The following is a 19,339-nucleotide window of genomic DNA, read 5'->3' on the forward strand; positions in this document are numbered from 1 at the left end:
ATCCATCTCTAATTCAAATTGTGATTTATTGACTTTATTTTTATGTTTTATCAGTATATTTAGGCAATTCTAATTTAAAGTAGGTACAACGCTTTTGGCTGATATTTAAAACTGAAGCAGTCTTATTGAGATCGTTCAATTAGAAATCATATAGTGATAATAATAAATAAAATCAATGCATTCAACGATGTTTCCCATTTTCGTTGAAAAAGCACTTTCATTCCTTCTCAGTAAGTCAGTTATGTTGTTCGATTTGTACTGAACCGACCGGTGCGTTTCAATTACTATTAATTACCTCGGTTGCAGTGTCGTCGGCCGGTGTTGGTATTGGGTCAAGATCATTCTTCTCGTTCAGCCTCGAGCAGTAAAAGTTACATTTTGCATTATTTATTAATCTGCATAATTGCGACAAGAAAAGCTTTCTTGTCTAAAGTCACAAACCATTGTTTCATTAATCATATTTATACCTAAAAAGTGGTATTATTAATAATAGTTTTAAATTTTTTAACCCGAAGAGAAATAGGATAAAGCGGAGCGTAAAAATCCAGTGTACTTTGAAAAAATTATTTTGCAAAAACCAAACCAATTATATTACAACAAATGATAGTACATATCCAACAACTATCTGACTATTTTCAGTAAACGGGGAGGTTCACTAACTCATTATTGTAGAATTGTGTTTTTTTGTGTTTTTCACAAAATGGTACAAAACAGTAACCAAAAAAAACTTTTTGTTATAGATTTTCAAATATTGTCATTTATCTCCCGATAGCAACGTCGTAAAAATCAAGGTGATGGTTAGTTATAGCTCTTATTTCTTCTACTTTCAAATATTGTTGTTAAAACATTTATAACTTTACTTGTCACGCGGACCTTTACCTATACTCTATTATTTTTAGAAATCTTATTTAACATTATTATATTAGAGGAAAGTCCTGTAACGCCGGACGGCACCTAATACCGGACACTCTATTTAATACGTATTATTTAAGCGAGTATAAATCCTTTTATATCAAAATACAAGTGAAAGGGGCGGCTGGTGCACACAGGTGCAGGATCACCCGCCATGACTCACCTGTGGCGCACGCGGCCACGGCAGGAGCAACCCCTTCCTGTTTCAGGCGCAAAATTACGGCATTACCTAAATATCAATGGAAGTAATTCTAGTGTATTTATCCATTTATATTTTAGTGGCATTCAAAAATAAAAGTATTACTTGATTGTTATCCGTAAAATGGTAGAATATTATTAGATATTTTCAACAATTTTAGTAGGTACCACCAAATGAACGAACATGTCTGTCCCTTAGCATCGGACACTAAGTCGTCCCTTTGCGTCGGACAGTAAACATATTGATATTTCTTGTGAGAGTTACCGTAATTTATTTTAATTATTTAATTTTGTTCTGTATGAGTGCTAACTGTCATCACATACCCTCATTTTTTGTATTTCCTAGTCAAAGAATGAAAATCTTATGGTGAATGCACCAGCTGAGAGCATCGGTGTGGCCCAGCCAAAAGGGTGGGTAATTAGTGATTTTTTTAGCAATATCTAAGAATATTCGTCAAACACAAATGTACAGACATTCCAGAGTGTGGACATGGCTACATATGTGATCAATGTAGGTTATTTTGAAATGTCCGGTACTAGGTGCCTAGGTACTAAGTTTGATTCCCATCTATGGTTTAGTCAAAAATACTGAACAGATTTTGGAAATTCAAAAACTGTTCGTTTACTTAGAAATCGTGCTAGATCAGTTTCTGGTCAGATCGGCCAAGCAGTTTTTTCGTAATTAATTGTTAAACACTTTTTTTTATAATTTAAGTATAATGGATCATACAAAATTTCATGATAGATGTCTGAATGAACATCCTTATTTCGAATTCTTATTGAGGAAGTCAATGTCGATTATTTACACATATCGTGAAGTTTATCAACTTGTCATTCACAAATAAAATTATTATTTAATTAACGTAAATAAGCAAAAATTGGGAAATACATAGGGTGCAGTGAACAGGCGTGGGCCACAGGTTGGAGTGGGCCGCCTGAATAACTCTAAGACTAGTGACATGTATGTTGAATCGCGCACATATTTATCATATTTTGATATTTGCTCTATTTTAAAGCATTTAGAGGTTATAAAACTTTTCCCACACTGTACAGGGAAACGCACTAAGAATTTCGTCGAAAAAGTTTTTACCCTCATACGTTCTTACGTGATTTGTCATCAAATTTTCATGAGAAAAATTCAAGTAAATATGCAATATATTATATAGGCATATAATATTTGAAATGCAAAGTAATTTTTGTTGTTTATTTACTCCTCCCTACATTTTCGGTAAACACGAAAAATATACTTTTTTGCCATTCAAAAAGAGAAATACTTCCAAACATAAATGCAAGCGTCTGCTATGGTAAAAAGTTACTTTTTGGAATACCCTGGCAACTAAAAAAAATCAAGGAAATATTTTCATTTTCACCCATTTTACAACTAAAAGTAAAAACTTGGCCCACTTCTGTTCCGTATATTTTGCAAAATCTGAACTCGTTTTAAATTTGGGAATGTATTTGATTAAGCTAAGATGACCATAATTTAAAAGTTGGAGAAAAAAGTAAAACGACGAAGATCAACAGTTAAACAACATCATAGACAAAAATTGTAGTTTTTTTTGAATTTCCATTTTCACACAAAGACTTGTTTCTAGAACGACTTTTGCAACGAAAGCAGTCCATAACAACTTTCAATTTTCTTTTGCACGAATGCGAATGCGCTGGCGATCTATTTGTAAAGTTTTTGTTTATTTTAGTGATAATAATAAAAACTACCACTGGATTCTAGGTTTGTTTTATGAACACAGATGTAAAATATCGGGTCAGAGAAAAGCTGAAAGGAAGTTGTAAAACGAAAGTTTTGCGCCGTATAAGTCAAGGTAATTGCAAAGACGAGCATGGAAAAGAAGAATTTAGCTAAACGTGATGGAAAGGAATTGTTATATGCTCGTACCATATGCATAATATTTTTTTTAGAAAATTGATTGTAGATATGTTCAGTTTTTTTTATTCATTCGTATACCTATTTGTGAATAGAGATGCATTATACTCGTAAACTTGATATTATTCAAGTATTGCACAGTGAAGCGATAATCAGATCCCACAATTATTGTACTTACAATACTTACTTTTTGGTAGATCAGAATCTTAGCGCAGTAACAACAATAAAAGATCTAGGGATCACCATATATACACCATATATATGCACCTTATTCAGTCTATTGAATTGTTCATTGCACGGAGACCAAACTATAATTACTTATAATAACAAACAATAAATTAAATATGTCTGATTAACGAATAACAAAAACAGTAGAGTGTTTCGAGTTTGTGAAAATCATTGCTACACCTATTGATAAAGCTAAGAGTTTGGAAGGCTTGGTAGGTGATTTTATCTATCTGGTTAAAAAAAAAACAATATATAAAAATTTTCATTTTCGAATTTTTTGCGATTACTATAACTTGCCCTTTCAGAATTAAAAATGAGACATTGGACCTGTTTGCTCTTTATCTGTTCCATTTTACCTTGCCTTTGAGATAAAAAGGACCAAGTAACCAATTTTTGAATACAGCAAATGACCACAATTTTACAATGTTGCATCAGCTGGGAGTTTTACTGATCATGGTCAGATAGTTGTTTGTTTGATATGTGATATTTGTTGTAATGTAATTAGTTTAGTTCTCACAATATAATTGCTCAAAGTCATATTGGATCTTTGTGCCCCGCCCAACCCCTTTCTGTTTTACGGGAAGTTAAATATGTGTCAAGCTTTGCATAATATAAAAAGCCCAGAGAAAAATCATGGATCACTTTACAGCCCAGAGAAAAATCATGGATCTTTTTTTCTATAAGGTTGTGAATGGCTTAATAGAATTGTCAATACAACTAAGTCCTAAAAAAGTACGTGCATAACAGTCCTTTAAACAAATTATCGAAAGTAGTCAACGGCAGTTTGAACTATTTCCCTCGTAATTATTGTATTTTGTTGGGAATATTTTTATGTATTACTTATGTAAGAAGATCCACCACCGATATCCCTAAAACAAGTAAAGTTAAGAATTTTTCAACAATAATTTCTGAAAGTAGAGGGAAAATATGTACAACTAGCCATCACATTGATTCTTACGACGTTACGATCGGGAGATAAACGGCAATGTTTGAAAATACATAACAAAGCATTTTTTGTTAGTTGTTTTCGTTGTGAGCACTGTTGTTTAGTTTACCAAACCTTAATATAATTTATTTTAGTAAACATCATTCAATTGTTTTATAAAATGTATTCGACGATTACCAGAAAATGATCAGCAAAATATCAGATCACGTATACATATAGTGTTATATTTCTGTAAAAAGTGTACCCATATAACTAGCATTAGTTGAAAACGTAGCTATTATTTCGTAAAATACTTTCAGAATTAAAAATGAGACATTGGACCTGTTTGCTCTTTATCTGTTCCATTTTACCTCTCCTTTGGGATAAAAAGGACCAAGTAACCAATTTTTGAATACAGCAAATGACCACAGTTTTACAATGTTGCATCAGCTGGAAGTTTTACTGATCATGGTCAGATAGTTGTTTGTTTAATATGTGATATTTGTTGTAATGTAATTAGTTTAGTTCTCACAATATAATTGCTCAAAGTCATATTGGATCTTTGTGCCCCGCCAACCCCTTTCTGTTTTTGGAATGATTGTGGAGTAGTTGTGACTCAAAATAACTTGAAACGCCGAGAAAATATCAAATTACCAATTCGGATTTTCCGGCTTAAACAAACTTTTTTTCGGAAAGGTGAAATATATGATACATGTATTTGTATTTTTTAAAAGGCAAGATCAGAATTACATGAAAAGGCACGTAAAATAAAGGTTACGTAACCTTCTTTAAGATTTTACGGGATTCACACCTGTTTTATTTTTTGACTCGTGTTGCTACATATGTTTTGTTATACTATGTATAATAACACTATTGTTTTAATGAAGAACCACTTTCATTCTTAAACTAACAATGTAGAAAACATATAGTAAACATTTGCAAAAACGATAAGTAAATAATATAGCATTAGCAACTAAATGATATCGCAAGCTAAACATTCCATTATTTGTATTCTTTCATCAACTTATAAAGTCGACGGGGTTATTTATATTCGATAATGAGTACTTTTAACACGGGATATTTGTTGAAATGATACATGAAGCAATTGTACAAATATGTTATGACGTTATTTGTCTATCTTATCGAATTTTAAAAATATTGTTTTATTGACACGTATTGTTAATTATATATGGATAAAATTTTCTATTGCAAAATTATCTTGTGATTACCAGATGTTTTAAATCAGTTTTAAAGTAATAAGAACATATTTTCATAATATATAAATTTACTTTATATGAATTGTTGCCTTACTAAGTGTCTAAAAACCATTCATTTATTGATGCTAGCCAGCATAATTGACTGAAATGAATATACAGAGAAACAAAATATATTATTAATATATTTATTGTTTTATGTGCTTTACATGTTTAGGCATATTTTATATGATTTATAAAAATAATTTTAATTTTGTGTATAGTAATTTATAGAATTCGCAAAAAATCTAAAATGAAATTTTTTCCTTATCATTACGTTCTAAAAGTTTCTGAACAATTTGGTCTACTTAAAAAACTTAAGGCCTGTGTGTGTTTGTATATATATATATATATATATATATATATATGCGGATACAAATTCTCGTCGACAATATCGAGAGTAACGATCAACCGATTGGAATGATTCATTCGATTCGTATTGACGGTGAGACGTGCTAATTAGGTTTTGAATTTGAATGATTTAAATAACATTTTACTTGTATTGGCGGACAGAAGAATTGGAATGCTCGTCAAATGATCAAATATTTTATAGTGCTTTTAATATAAAATACAATAGGGTAGGGCGGGGCACAAAGGTCCAATTTGACTTTGAGCAATTATATTGTAGAGCCAATTATATCATAACAAATAGCATATATGAGACAAACAACTATTTGGCTATTTTCAATGAAACTAGCAGTTAATTTATCATTGTATAAATGTGTTTATTTTTTATTTTAAAAAATTTGTCACCTGGTGCTTTTTACCCCATAGGCGCAGTAAAATGGGACGACCAATGGGCCAACATTTTCAATAACTTGTATTCAATTTGGAAGGGATTTTACGAAATAATAGGTACATTATTCTACTAATAAATAATATAAATTTTATGGTACATTTTTTAGAGATAACACTGTACACAACATTAATTTGGTATTTTGTCGAAAATATGAATCAGCAGAGTTTGAATATATTTTTTTAAATTAACTCTTGTAAAATTGCTTATTTTAACTTGATTTACTTTTTATTTGCCATTTTTTATTGTTTACACCTTAGCTAGGGTAAAAATTCAGTTGGTCCTTTAACCCTATTCATGTGTATGCTTTTATAGAGGTTACATAAAAAAAACTGTTGAATCCAACTTAAAATTAACTATATATCTTACAAAACAATAAAATAATGTATACTTAAAAATTATATTAAAATCTCATAAACTAATAATCAAATAGTACCAACAAGAAAAAAGTTTATATATAGCTTAAACTATTGTCTTCGACATTTTTGATAGTATGGATCAATCGACTTGAATAAGTTAAAAAAAATAAAAAAATAAAATTTCTAAAACTATGGAATCTTAAAAAAAGCGGTGCGGAAAGTTCCAGCAATTCGTCCTGCTCCACTATTTCGTCTATAGGGAATTTAGATATCTAACATAGAGTATATTTTATATAATGATTTGCATTAATTTATTATATACTATAGTATGCATAATAAGTATTTAATCTCATACATTTTTTATAATAAAATTACATATATTATTTCATTGAACGAATTTTCTCATAATTTTCGGCTAAAACAATATAGAAGATTTGATATTCCTATTGTTAGATGTATTTGTTCTACACATATTTTTCGAGACGTGATTTCTGCCAATTTAATATCGGCGCATGTTGTTCCTACGTATATGTTTATAAATAAGATATGAGTTCATAATAAGTCTGGGTTTCCATGAGTTTATATTTATGATGGAGGAGAATTGTTTACAGTATAACAATTCCAATACAAATAGGTATATGGATGGATATAATTATACGATTTTATGCAAATGTACATGTATATGCAGAGTATACGCCCTAAAATAAATATTCGTCTGAATATAGAGCTATATTATGACAAAAAATGTTTGACTTCAGGCAAAGATATGCTATTTATTATAACTATGTATTAATGTAAATATATGTTATTCATTCCCCAATTTATGCCTCTTCCAAAAAATTCGCCAAATTTGTCAATGATCAATGCATCATATACTTTTGAAATAGTTTTCAAATTAAGACTAATTTAAACTAGTTGAAATAGTGGCATTTTGCCTTAAGGCATGTTGCATACATTTCCCGAAAGGTGTAATAATTGACTTATTCAACTAAAATTGAGATTTAGATATTAATATCTTTAACTCTATATTTCGAGTATCAAGTTTTTGCTTTCAATTAAATCTAAACATTGCAATTTTCAATTGAATTTTATTAATCTGTAATTATATTAATTGTAGTGCACAGACACGTGCTTGTATGTCTTAAAATTGTAGCCTATTGTTCCAAAACTGATTTATGTAATTCAACCAATTTTTGTAAGATTGTTTAGTGCATGAACTTTATCGGAATGTTCAATTTTGTGAAAAACGTCGAGATATTTTTTTTTTAAAAACGTAATAAATTATTTGATGAAATATTAAGTATCTGCTATACTATATGGTATGATTATGTAAATCATTTTACAAAACTAGAGAAGTTTTGTGAACTGTTCATTTACTTTTTGGCTAATTCCAAAGCCGTTTCTAATTGACTTGATTGACTTATCACATCAGGTCTTTTGACACAAGTTTTGACTATAATATTTTTTAAAACTCTGATAAATTATTAAAATTAAACTACTTGTCATAGGGATATTACGGTTCTCAGTATGTTCTATAAGATCATGGTATCTATCGTCAAAAAAGTTTCATATAATTTGGCAATTTTTTTTAACAGTTAATTACAGAAAATGGTTCGGTCGATCTTTACCTAAAATTAATCAGTATCATTCCCAACCAATATCTTTGATTTGTGATTTTCTAAAATCAATTCAAGATAAAATCGGTCCACCCGTATTTGACAAAACGTTGATTTAAGGTAAAAAAGCTGTTCACATACACACACATACTTTTTTCCAAATTTGGTCTCATTTGATTCAGAATGGCTTGATACGTCGAGAAAACAAAAAAAAAGCGAATCGAATTTTTTTATGAAAACTTATGTTTCTCCTTCTCCTTCGTAAAGTTAAAAATGATATTTGATGAAATTGTGCAATTTGTTAGCTTGAATAATCTTCGGGTAAAACACGGCAGATTACAATTTACTATATTTCATTAGAACGATATTTGCCAAAATACAAAGATTGAAAGAAAATCCTGATTCATACGGGCCTGCCATGGCGTAACGGTAGAGGACGATAACAGACTCGATATCAGGCAGCATTGTGTCAAATTTCAACTTGAGTTTATGGAACTCAAAAATAATCTCAAGTGTCGTGGGCATAAGATAAAAAAAATTGAAATAAAGTGACAAAATACTTTAGAACTTTATTTAATGGTTTTTCAGAATGCAAACTATTTTCTTAAGTCTCAATATTCAAAATTTGAAATTATTTTGATATTTATATCTATGTAACACATTAGAATTCCAATCGAGAAATCGAGACCATGTTAGTTTGAATTATAGTTATGCTTAAACTATAATGATCCTATTAGCTTCTAAGTTCTCTGAACATTTTAAATAAAATCCATTAAAGTAATTAAAATATAATGTTTCACGATCATGGATATGAAGCCTATATATGTATATTATATCTACGTCTTATGCAATTCATAGTTTATTTAACCTTGAAATCTAGTTAAGGTTGAGGTTGTGTATATTATTGAAAAATGTTCGATGTAAATCAGAACCAATCAAATAATTGTTTTTGTATGACTCACAATTCGACAAGTTTTAATTTTAATTATATACAATATTTTCAATTAATGAAATTAATACTAAATGCGTTTTATGAAATTCATTTGCATTATATCTGTGTTTATCGTAATTTTGAATTAGATAAAATATTGCAAAAACAAGTCAAAATGCAAAAACAACTGATACCAACGAAAATACGACGATAGTAGTCATATTTTTTATATATACCCAGTTAATAGAAATAACACTAGGTTATGTTTAATTAATTTCCCTAGGGTAAGTTATAGTAATCGCGAAAAAATCGAAAATAAACATTTTTGCATATCTTTGCGTTTCAAAGGTTTCTGAAGCAGTTAAAAAGCTTCTCAGCAGTTAAAACTTTTCAAAAAAGTATTTCTTTTCAATTTCAAATGTATGTACTATATTCATAAATCTACTTTTCTCAATGTTTTCAGATAACTTTAAAGATATTTTTTTAATAATTACAATTTATAATACGGAAAATTCCAGCAATTTGACTTAAGGCTCGAAGCCACGAGTTTTTTTTTTGTTTTGGGGTTCAATTTGACTTTTTTCCAGTAGACACAATAAAGAATAATATTAAAAGTAATACAATTTATACTTAAACTTAAAAAAAAAATCAATAAAAAATATATAACAATTATTGGAACGTATGGAAGTTTATTCCAATGGGAATCAGTACCAAATATCAAAATTCTTATTGATTTGTTATAAGCACATTTTAGTTTTTTTGATGGACGTATATCAGTCATTTTTAAATCATTCTTTTCAATTATCATCTTTAATCCAAAATGATTATTCTTATTGTTTCTAATGTGTGAAATGATGTGTGTGAATTCGCGAATACTGTAATAATGTATTATACTTATTTTTAAATTACAATTGTGATGAATGTCATAAAACTTCCCGAAGGCCATGTTTTGTCTCAACGAAAATGCTAAAATCACGTGTCACTCAAAATGTGACCTGCATTGTAAAGTCAAATTTTTAACCATTTACAATGGGCTAATGCAAATCTATTATACAAAATTACACAAAAGGCCGTTCTAATTTCTTGCTTACCTTATCCTTAATAAATACGATTTGCATAAATGTTGTAAACTTTAGTAGAAGACCCTATTCTTATTTTTAAAGATTTAATATATGTTTGGAAGTGATATTTTCAATTAGTATTATTCGAACGGTTTTAAGGTGATACACAATTTGAACAACTAATAAGGCAACCCATTAATAAAAATTTATCAAAATTAAAAAAGGATATTGATTGGGTTGCTTTCCCATAAGCATTAGTATCAAATAATAGATAACTCAGCCTGTACTAAAAGTCATTTTAATGAACAGATAATAAATGTATTCAATTTTAATAAGATATGTTACTAGGCCAAAACAGTCTTGGCATTCCACCCTGCGACCCTGATTTTTATAGAACTATTATTTGTTCCGGAATCAGGATTGTTTCGCATTCCTTCGAAGTATAGATTAAAATTGAATCCTTTCTATTAATTATTAATCAAATAATAAATAATTCGTCCAAAATTGCATAATGATATATAGGCATACTAAATGTATGCCGTCGTTTAATGAAGGAGTAAATTGCCAAACACAAAAATTTAATGTTTTATTTAAAACAGTATCGCACTTTAATAAAATAATTCAAACTTCCATTTTCCGAAGTTAATAAAAAAAACTTAGAATAACTCATTTCCCTATATCCTGGCATAAATGGTCCTTTAGAATATTAAATATTTTCAAATAGACTGTTATAAATATTGTAACATTGTCTAATATTTATAAGATTTATATAAACTGAATTGCAAAGTTGAAATTATTTGTTAAAAGCTTCAGAGCCCGAAAACGTGAACGAACTAGTGGGGTGCATGGCATTGTGCCTTAAGGCAAATTGCTGGAACTTTCCGTACCGTAACGAAATGATCGAAGAATATTAAATGTTTTCAAATGGATTATTATTATTATTGTAACATTGTCTAATATTCATAAGAATTATATATACTGAATTGCTGAAATTGTTTGTTTAAAGTATATTAGAACAGAATTAAAATTAAAATCTTAATTATTTTCAACATACAAAAAAAATTTCAGAAGCAATTATTTTGTTGAAACAAGCAAAAAGTTCTTTGAATAACTCAAATCGGACACTTAGTTCTCTCAAAAACTGCCATTTTTTGCACATTTAGTTCTGTATCTTTGAAACGGCAGGACCTGCCTTTGCTAAAAATCACCTCATTTTCCAATCATTACAAATTGAATGTTTTTTAGATCATTCAGATCGGATACTCTGATCTCTCAAGAACTCAATTTGTATTTTCTGCACTCTTTGCTCCGTATCTCCGTAACGGCTGGACCTGCCTTTGCCAAAAAGTAATCAGCACATCTCCCTATCAATTGGAGTTTTTTGAACCATTCAAATCGGTTGATCCGTGCGCCGGAAAACGTGGACGAAAAATTGTATCCATACATACATACACACGCACACACATCCAGTTTTTCTACGGTATGCCATAATGTTCAGAAACCCTTCAAAACATCGAGAAATGTAAAAATTTCAATTTCGATTTTTGGACGATTACAATAACTTACCCTACGGTAAGTTAAAAAATGCGGACACACAAGAAACACACACACATCCATTTTTTCTGAGGTATGGCAAAATGTTCAGAAACCTTCAAATCGTCGGGAAATGTAAAAATTTTAATTTAGATTTTTGGACGATTACAATAACTTACCCTATGGGAAGTTGAAAAAAATTATACATAAGTTTATATAGCGCTTCAACACTAGATTTACGGACCGAGCCAATTTGACTCAATAAAAATTTGATCACTTACATTTGACCATACATTGATTTTTAGTAATTTAATGAAATGTATTTGAACATTCCTTCTTTTTTTTCGTAGACTCCTTCATTTTTTATTATAGAATACTCATTTTAACGGACTCATAGAATGGTTTAACAGTTTTGGCCAGAAAAAATAAATTCATAGTGCTGACCAGAAAAAAACGCAAAAAAGTTATTTAGGATAAACAGCCCCCATCCTAGATAATGGTCTTCTTATTCATTTGTCTTTGGATTTTTTCAATTTTCTATCATTTCGTATAGAATACAAGCATACTCATTGTATTAATCATTTTCAAATATTTTATGCGTTGTTGTGAACAAGTAAGATCAAATATTCAATTTCAAGCCAAACGTTTCAAAGCATTCAGAATGAAAAACCGTAATCTGGTTAAAATATTGCTTCTACAAATACGCGGAGCGCAGGGTGGAAAACTAGGGCGGTCCTCACCATCTTGGGAAATACGTATTCCTTGTTCAAACCGCCATAAGTTGCGTGACATTTAATAATAAAATCTCGAGCATATGTTATTTAAATATAATTGAAACATGTAAATTTGTTCTAAGAGTTACACTTCAATGACACATTCGCAGACAAATGTTTTAAAGCAAATTGAACAATGGAAAAACAATGAAACTATATTCAATACAGAGCGAGCGAGCGCCGTGAAGCGCGCGGCGGCGTTCATTGTCTCCGAACAAACAAGAGTGAACAACAATTGTAGCGACACGACTTCTATGCTTAATTAATTCGCAAATAATTTAAAATGCGGTCTTCATTAGAATAACTGAAACGCTCTCATTTATATTTATTATATGGAACGACGAGATATATATGCAAAGTGTGCTAGAGGCGTGCTAATACTGCTAATACGTGCTGAACCCGATTACAAATTCATTGATTGCTTTGGTCTGATTTTTAAATTGAGTAATGCTTTTATAATCGCATGAGTAATTACTTTTAACAACGCGTTGTTATATTAGTGTACATTTACATGGGTTATATTATGAATATATGTAGTAACATTGGCCGAGATCTAATTGTTCTTGTTGCCTTCCCGAAGGAGAATGTTTTCGCCTAAGAAAATCCGATTATTTAATGTTTTCTCGATATTTACAGTAATCCTGAACAGTTTGATACCAACATTGGCAAAGTATGTGTGGGTGTATGTGAGTCTTAATTTAGACATTCGTCAGCATCTTTCCAATAACGGCCACACTGATTAAATTATAGATTTAAAAGTCATTCAATAAAATTTGATAAGGACTGATTTTTATAAGTTTTTTCGCGAAATCTGCCAAGCCGTTTTTTCATAATCAGCAGATTAGTGCAACATTTTTCGTCCACGTTTTCACAATTATCTTGAACAGATTTTAAAAATTCAAAAATTATTCGAAAAATATCAGTTTGGAATCGTTTTGAACAGTTTTTGGTGAAGATCGAAAAGGCCGTTTCTACAATTAATCAATAAAAACAACAACTATAAATCACTCATAAATTAATATATTCCTTATTTGTTGATTATGTTAATTTACACATTTTGGTAGGTTCATGCAACTGACCTTAAGAAAATTTGCTATTTATACCAAGTTCAAATTATCACTTTATTTCTGTTTACTTTTAATCTCTATAATTAATTTCTATGTTTATTTATGTACATTACTTAGGGTCTAAATAAAATTTATAACTTACTAATAATATAATTAGCCACTTTAATACTATTCAGATAGCAATCAATCTTGAATACTTTATACAAATATAGTTTATATCCACCATTAAGTGAAAATCCAGTTTATTCTTTTTTTAATTCTTAGATTTTATTTGTAGCTCGCGAACGATTGAATTAATGTTTTATGTAGGTAGATGATGTAGCAAAAAACAAAAACCTTTAAATTGCTACTGATTTAACTCAAGTAAATGAAAAATTCTTAAAATATTTAGAAGTCTTTTTACTATTTTAAATTTTGTTTTAAATTCTAAAATAATAATTCATCATTTATAAAAACATTACACTTATAAATATGTTAATTTGTTTGCTAATGTTGTTGAATGATAAATTTCAAAATAAGTTTTGCACGGTAATTTGACATAGTAAAAGGGCGGCAGGGGCTTGTTGTAACAGTTTTTTCTTAATTGAAATCCAATGACTATATTTCTACCAAATAAATATGGACTGTTGCTGTAACTAATCTTCTACCAAATCAAGCCAAAATAATTCCACAACTGTTGTTCCTCATTTTACAATTAATCATTTTCTAGAAAAAGTGCGGTGTTTTAACTTACCTAGTATTTGGGACGTTGTAACGTCTATCAACGACCAAAAAACGATAATACCTCTGATAATTTATTCTTTACTTACTTATAAGAAAATAACTTGTTTTTAAGTAATTCTTTTTAAATCAACGTAAACTATAATTAATAAAAATAAAATGCATTATGTCTTCTATAATATAAATTTTAATCATAAATCATCAACCTAATTTACAATTATAAAAAAAAAGAAAAGATAGTGTCCCCTGTAAAACAATTTACATTTGCACACATCTTACAGACTATAAATTCTACCCAATTTTCTTTACTTGAATCTGTATATAATTATTGTGTGGTAGGTGTATTTTTTTGTTAATAATTAAGATAACTATTTAAACAATTTAGCAATCCCAAAAATTGTTGCATTATCAAATATTGATACAATTAAATTACAATAGGATATATAAAATTCAAAATTTTTCGATAATATTAACCGAAACCGTAATTTTATGATAGATCAATTTTTTATCACCTGTCAAAATATTCTGCATTGGCATGAGGAACAGTAACTATGACAATATTATGCAGGACGGTTTACATGTCCAATCAAGACAAAAAATATTTTAATATCATTTAAGAACATATTGATAAGTGCTTGTTACTAGTTACCCTCGTTTCATAAAGCCCCTATCTCTCCTACTATTTTTTTTAAAATACGCATTTTGATGTAAAAAATCTAGATGATGTTATTATTCAAAATTTTAATTGATTATTTCTTGTATAACATAATTTGCTTCTCTTGTTCTCAGTTTTAACGCATATCTGTTTTGTTCAAAATTTGTATGTCTTACATAAGGAATCCTACTTAAATTATTTGAGGAAATAATAAAGAGAGATTACATCAAATTATTTTTATGTTGAGTCACTCATTTACGCTCTTATTGAGAAAGTTATGTCGACATAAGCAATGATCGAAACCGTAAAATCGATCAACGAAATCAAACGGTTTATCTTGATAATTTATAGTGTAGCAATTTTTATTCATAGTTACTGAAAAAAATATCTTTGAATTTTTAAAAATTGAAAAATTAAAGTTTTGACCACATAGTTTATTTACTTTACACACTACTGCTATTAATTCTCTATTATTTATTATATAATATTATATAATTCTCTTTATTTATTCATCATAATAGTTTTAATTTCTTCCGTAGTAGAAGTTTATGTATTCACTAAAAATACAATATACTAATTTTATGTGTTCTCGAAGTTTTAAATCATAGTTAATCATTCCCTAATTTAGAAAAACTATCTGTGTATAAGTGAGCTATTTTTGATTTTTCTTCGACATTTTCTCAAAAATGGGTGCACCGATTTTTGAATTTTGAAAAACCGTTCAAAAGATATCATTTGGGAATCGTGGTTATTAGTTTTTGACAGAGATCTGCTGGGCCGTTTTTTTGTAATTAAATGAGAAAACTATTTAGAAAGTGCATCTAAACGAAGATTATAAAATATTAAAGGCCTATGATTGTGATTGAATTATAAAAATTCCTTAAAATTTGGAATAGAGATGTGTTTTTTTGCTGTTTTTGAAAAATTTGTCACAAAGTCCTTTTTACCCAAAATAGAGCGGCCAGGAGGCAAACAGATTCAATGTCTTATTTTTAATTTTGAAAGGATTTTACGAAATAATACCTAAAAAAACAACCAATGCAGAATATTAATTTCATTGGTACATTTTTTACAGGGATAACACTGTATATTACCTTGAACTGGTATTTTATCAGAAATATACATCAGCAGAGTTGTAATAACGATTATTCCAATATTTTATTCATCTCTTATATAATTGCTTTTTTAACTTATTTTACTTTTTTTTCTACCCCTGATATAGTGTTCATATAACTGTTGAATCTAACTTAAAATTAACAATAAATTTTATAAATAAATGAAATAACGTTTACTTAAAAATTATATTATTATTTCTTAAACTAAACAAGTGTGCTCACAACCAAAAAATTAGAGCCATATAAAATACTTGTGTTATAGATTTTCAACATTTCCGTTTATCTTCCGATTGTGACATCGTAAGGATCATGGTGATGGCTGATTATACATCTTTTACCCTTTAAAATATTGTTAAAATAAATTAACTTTACTTGTTTTTGAGATATCGATAATGGATCTTTCTACCCGCGTACCTATATCTTACACTATAGCCCTGCTTTATCCTACACTATATAAAAAACGTATTTAGCCAACAGTTAAAACAAACACGAGGAAGCAATACAAAAGTACTTGATTAAATCTATTGAATAATAATAATAATGTAAACATATTATTTCAAAAATCAAATTGGGCTTATATTAATATAACATAACTTTACAGCAACAAAAAGTGGTTTGACAAAGGTAGCAACAGCTTTGAAATCTTCAAAATGTCTAGAGCCAATTGGCGTGTAATATAAGCAATAAAACAAATTAAGTTCTTACCTTAACGAATGATCTCATTTCATTTTAACTCGTTCACTATAACATCAAGAAATTAGCATAAACCTTGAAGTCTTCAGCAATTTATATATAAACACGGTTTGCATATTTCGTCTTGAACTTGACTGGGTGCATGTGTCGAGTTCCGTATATGAAAAATCCCACATTAGTTTCGCACTTGTGTAACGACGCTAGTTAGAAATTGAAGATAATTCATACACAAGAATATATATTTATTATAATGAAATAGAAAGCTATGGCGAATTGTTTATTGTCAGTAAATAAATACATGATTAGACACTTCTTCATTCCGTTCTCTAATGGGTATACCGCTGCATTTTAATATATATAATTGATGTAATTATAACAGCTGCGTATTGCTTAATTTAGATGCGAAACTCTTCACTTCTTTTATTAGAACCTTTTATGAATACAAGTAAATTTTTGTAACTTTTTAACTTAACTATGGCATATAAAAGCTTATCATTTAATTTAGACACGCCAATTTTCATCTAACGCTCACAATTTCTGCAGTATCAACTTTCGAAAAATTCTTTATATTTTTGAAAAATATATATTTATTCAGCGATCAGCGGTTGAGTCCTAAGTTGTTGCCACGAGTTTTATTAACTAAGTGGCATTTTAGAAAACAACCCAACGGTTGACCTATCTATTTTTGATGAACTAGCTTTCCTCTAATAGAGATGACTTCGAGGGGTTGTCCGAGCAGTATCAAACCTGTGATTTTTTTCTAAAACCCATTTTCATGAATATAAAATTATTTTTATACTATTTTCTGAAAGATTATACTGCAATTTACCTATAGAACAAATAAAACAATTTGCGATAGATCGAATTTTTAATTTTGTGCTCTTATTTAAACTTTAACAATCGTGTAAAATATTTATGATTATGTTCATGCCAAAATAAGATTAATTCCAGCTTTATATATTAAATATTTATTACATTTGATCATGGATTTATGATTCATTTAAAATGTACTTGAACTTCTATTCTGCAAAATAATATACAGTTTGAAAATATTACTGTTTGTAATTCATAATTTTAATATAAATATATTTTTTATATTATAATTTAAAGGTTTGTTGATTAAAATTGTCTGTTAATTGAAAGTAATTATAAATTGCGTTCAGTGAGAAAGTCTTTTTGATTCTTGTTTAATTGCTTAAGAACAGGCTTACATTGGCTATCCAGGAACACTGGAATTCCACTGGAATATGGTGAATTTCATAAGAGACACGATTAGCTCTATAAAACAAAATGATTAAATAATAATATACGAATGTACGTGTCAAAAAATCTATTTACATAACATTTCTTTTCAAGAACTTTTCTTCAATTTTTAAGCTTGACTCACCGAGAACCATTAATGTTTTCAATGTTTTGTCCGCTCTTAATGTGATTTTGAGTGATATCTTTTTATTTGAGCACAATTAGTCTAATGAATGATTCATGATGATTTGTTCGATTCAATGATTTTGATATTTGTCACAATATATTTCAATTTTTTTTTTTCATATTTAATAATGGAATATAAATAACAAAGTCGCTTTGTCTACTAATGAGATTTGGAGTTTTATAATGCGTAAAAACCAAAATTTAAGAAAATAGACAAATTAATGATTTACATATTCATGCAATTGCAAAATGTACATACTACATTCAGAGCATAATATTAATTGATCGTTTCTAATATATCTATAGAATAAGTATTTTATTCTGAATTGTTATTTAATTACTTCGCTAATTTCTTATTGATAACATAATCTTGTTTTGTATCGCTTATGATAAGGCCCTAATAATTTAATTAAAATCATTTATATTAGCCTCTTTATTGTAATAACTTGATAATTTTATTACTTTCGCTAATTCTTCTAAATTGCAAACAATAAACTATGGGCGCAAACACTTTCGTTGCATATACAAAGAAAGGATAAATGCATATGATAAATATAAATACATAATATATAAAGATAAAAGTACATGTCACAATATTTTTTTAACTAAAACGTAGCACTATATTAAAATTTAATTTGGCAGCAATCAATAATATAATAACACCAATTTTGAAATTAATAAATATTAAAATATAACCACTCATGAGTAGTATAAAAATATTTTGGTAAAATAATATTTGAAGAAGATGTGCACGATATCTGTAGAGAAATCGCTTTATAATAAATATATATAATATAATTATTATACTTAAATTATGATCTCCTTTAATCAGATTTCAACTGTTTAACGGTTTGATACACACCCAGACAGCCTGCTGTCAAGCAGCAGTCATATTGGTTTTTTAATGAAAATATAAAATGCAATAGTTTCCAAGTAAAATTATCCTTTATCTGGCATTGCTATATCAACAAAGTATTTTACCAATATCACAGAAATTTTAATTATAAATTTATCTCATAGAGTTAGGATAAACTTTTGGGTAGCCCTCTATATAAGCCCTTTGTGTAAGAAGTCAGCACAAAAGCTCACAAAACTTGTTAAGTTGTAATGGCTATTCAAATAAATTAAAACACTATTTAAATTAGATTTTTAAGTATACCAAAACATCATGTGTTAAATTTTTGCATAGTTTTT

The 19,339-nt window shown here is 28.6% G+C and overlaps 1 protein-coding gene across 1 annotated transcript in view; it reads right to left on the reverse strand.

Annotated features, from left to right (window-relative positions):
- Window positions 1–17,904: 17,904 nt before the first annotated feature.
- Window positions 17,905–19,339, reverse strand: part of LOC113367091 (polyphosphoinositide phosphatase-like) — a 4,706-nt gene continuing 3,271 nt past the window's right edge. Inside the window, exons 7-8 of the mRNA XM_026608720.1 lie at window positions 18,487–18,542; window positions 17,905–17,995 (exon numbers count right to left, since the gene is read on the reverse strand). Of these exons, the coding sequence (XP_026464505.1) occupies window positions 17,905–17,995; window positions 18,487–18,542 (147 nt within the window). The remainder of the gene's footprint in view (window positions 17,996–18,486; window positions 18,543–19,339) is intronic.

Source organism: Ctenocephalides felis, unplaced genomic scaffold (genome assembly GCF_003426905.1).
Source record: "Ctenocephalides felis isolate EL2017-DRISC unplaced genomic scaffold, ASM342690v1 CF-g0.4_SCAFFOLD_01170, whole genome shotgun sequence".
Classification (NCBI taxonomy): domain Eukaryota; kingdom Metazoa; phylum Arthropoda; class Insecta; order Siphonaptera; family Pulicidae; genus Ctenocephalides; species Ctenocephalides felis.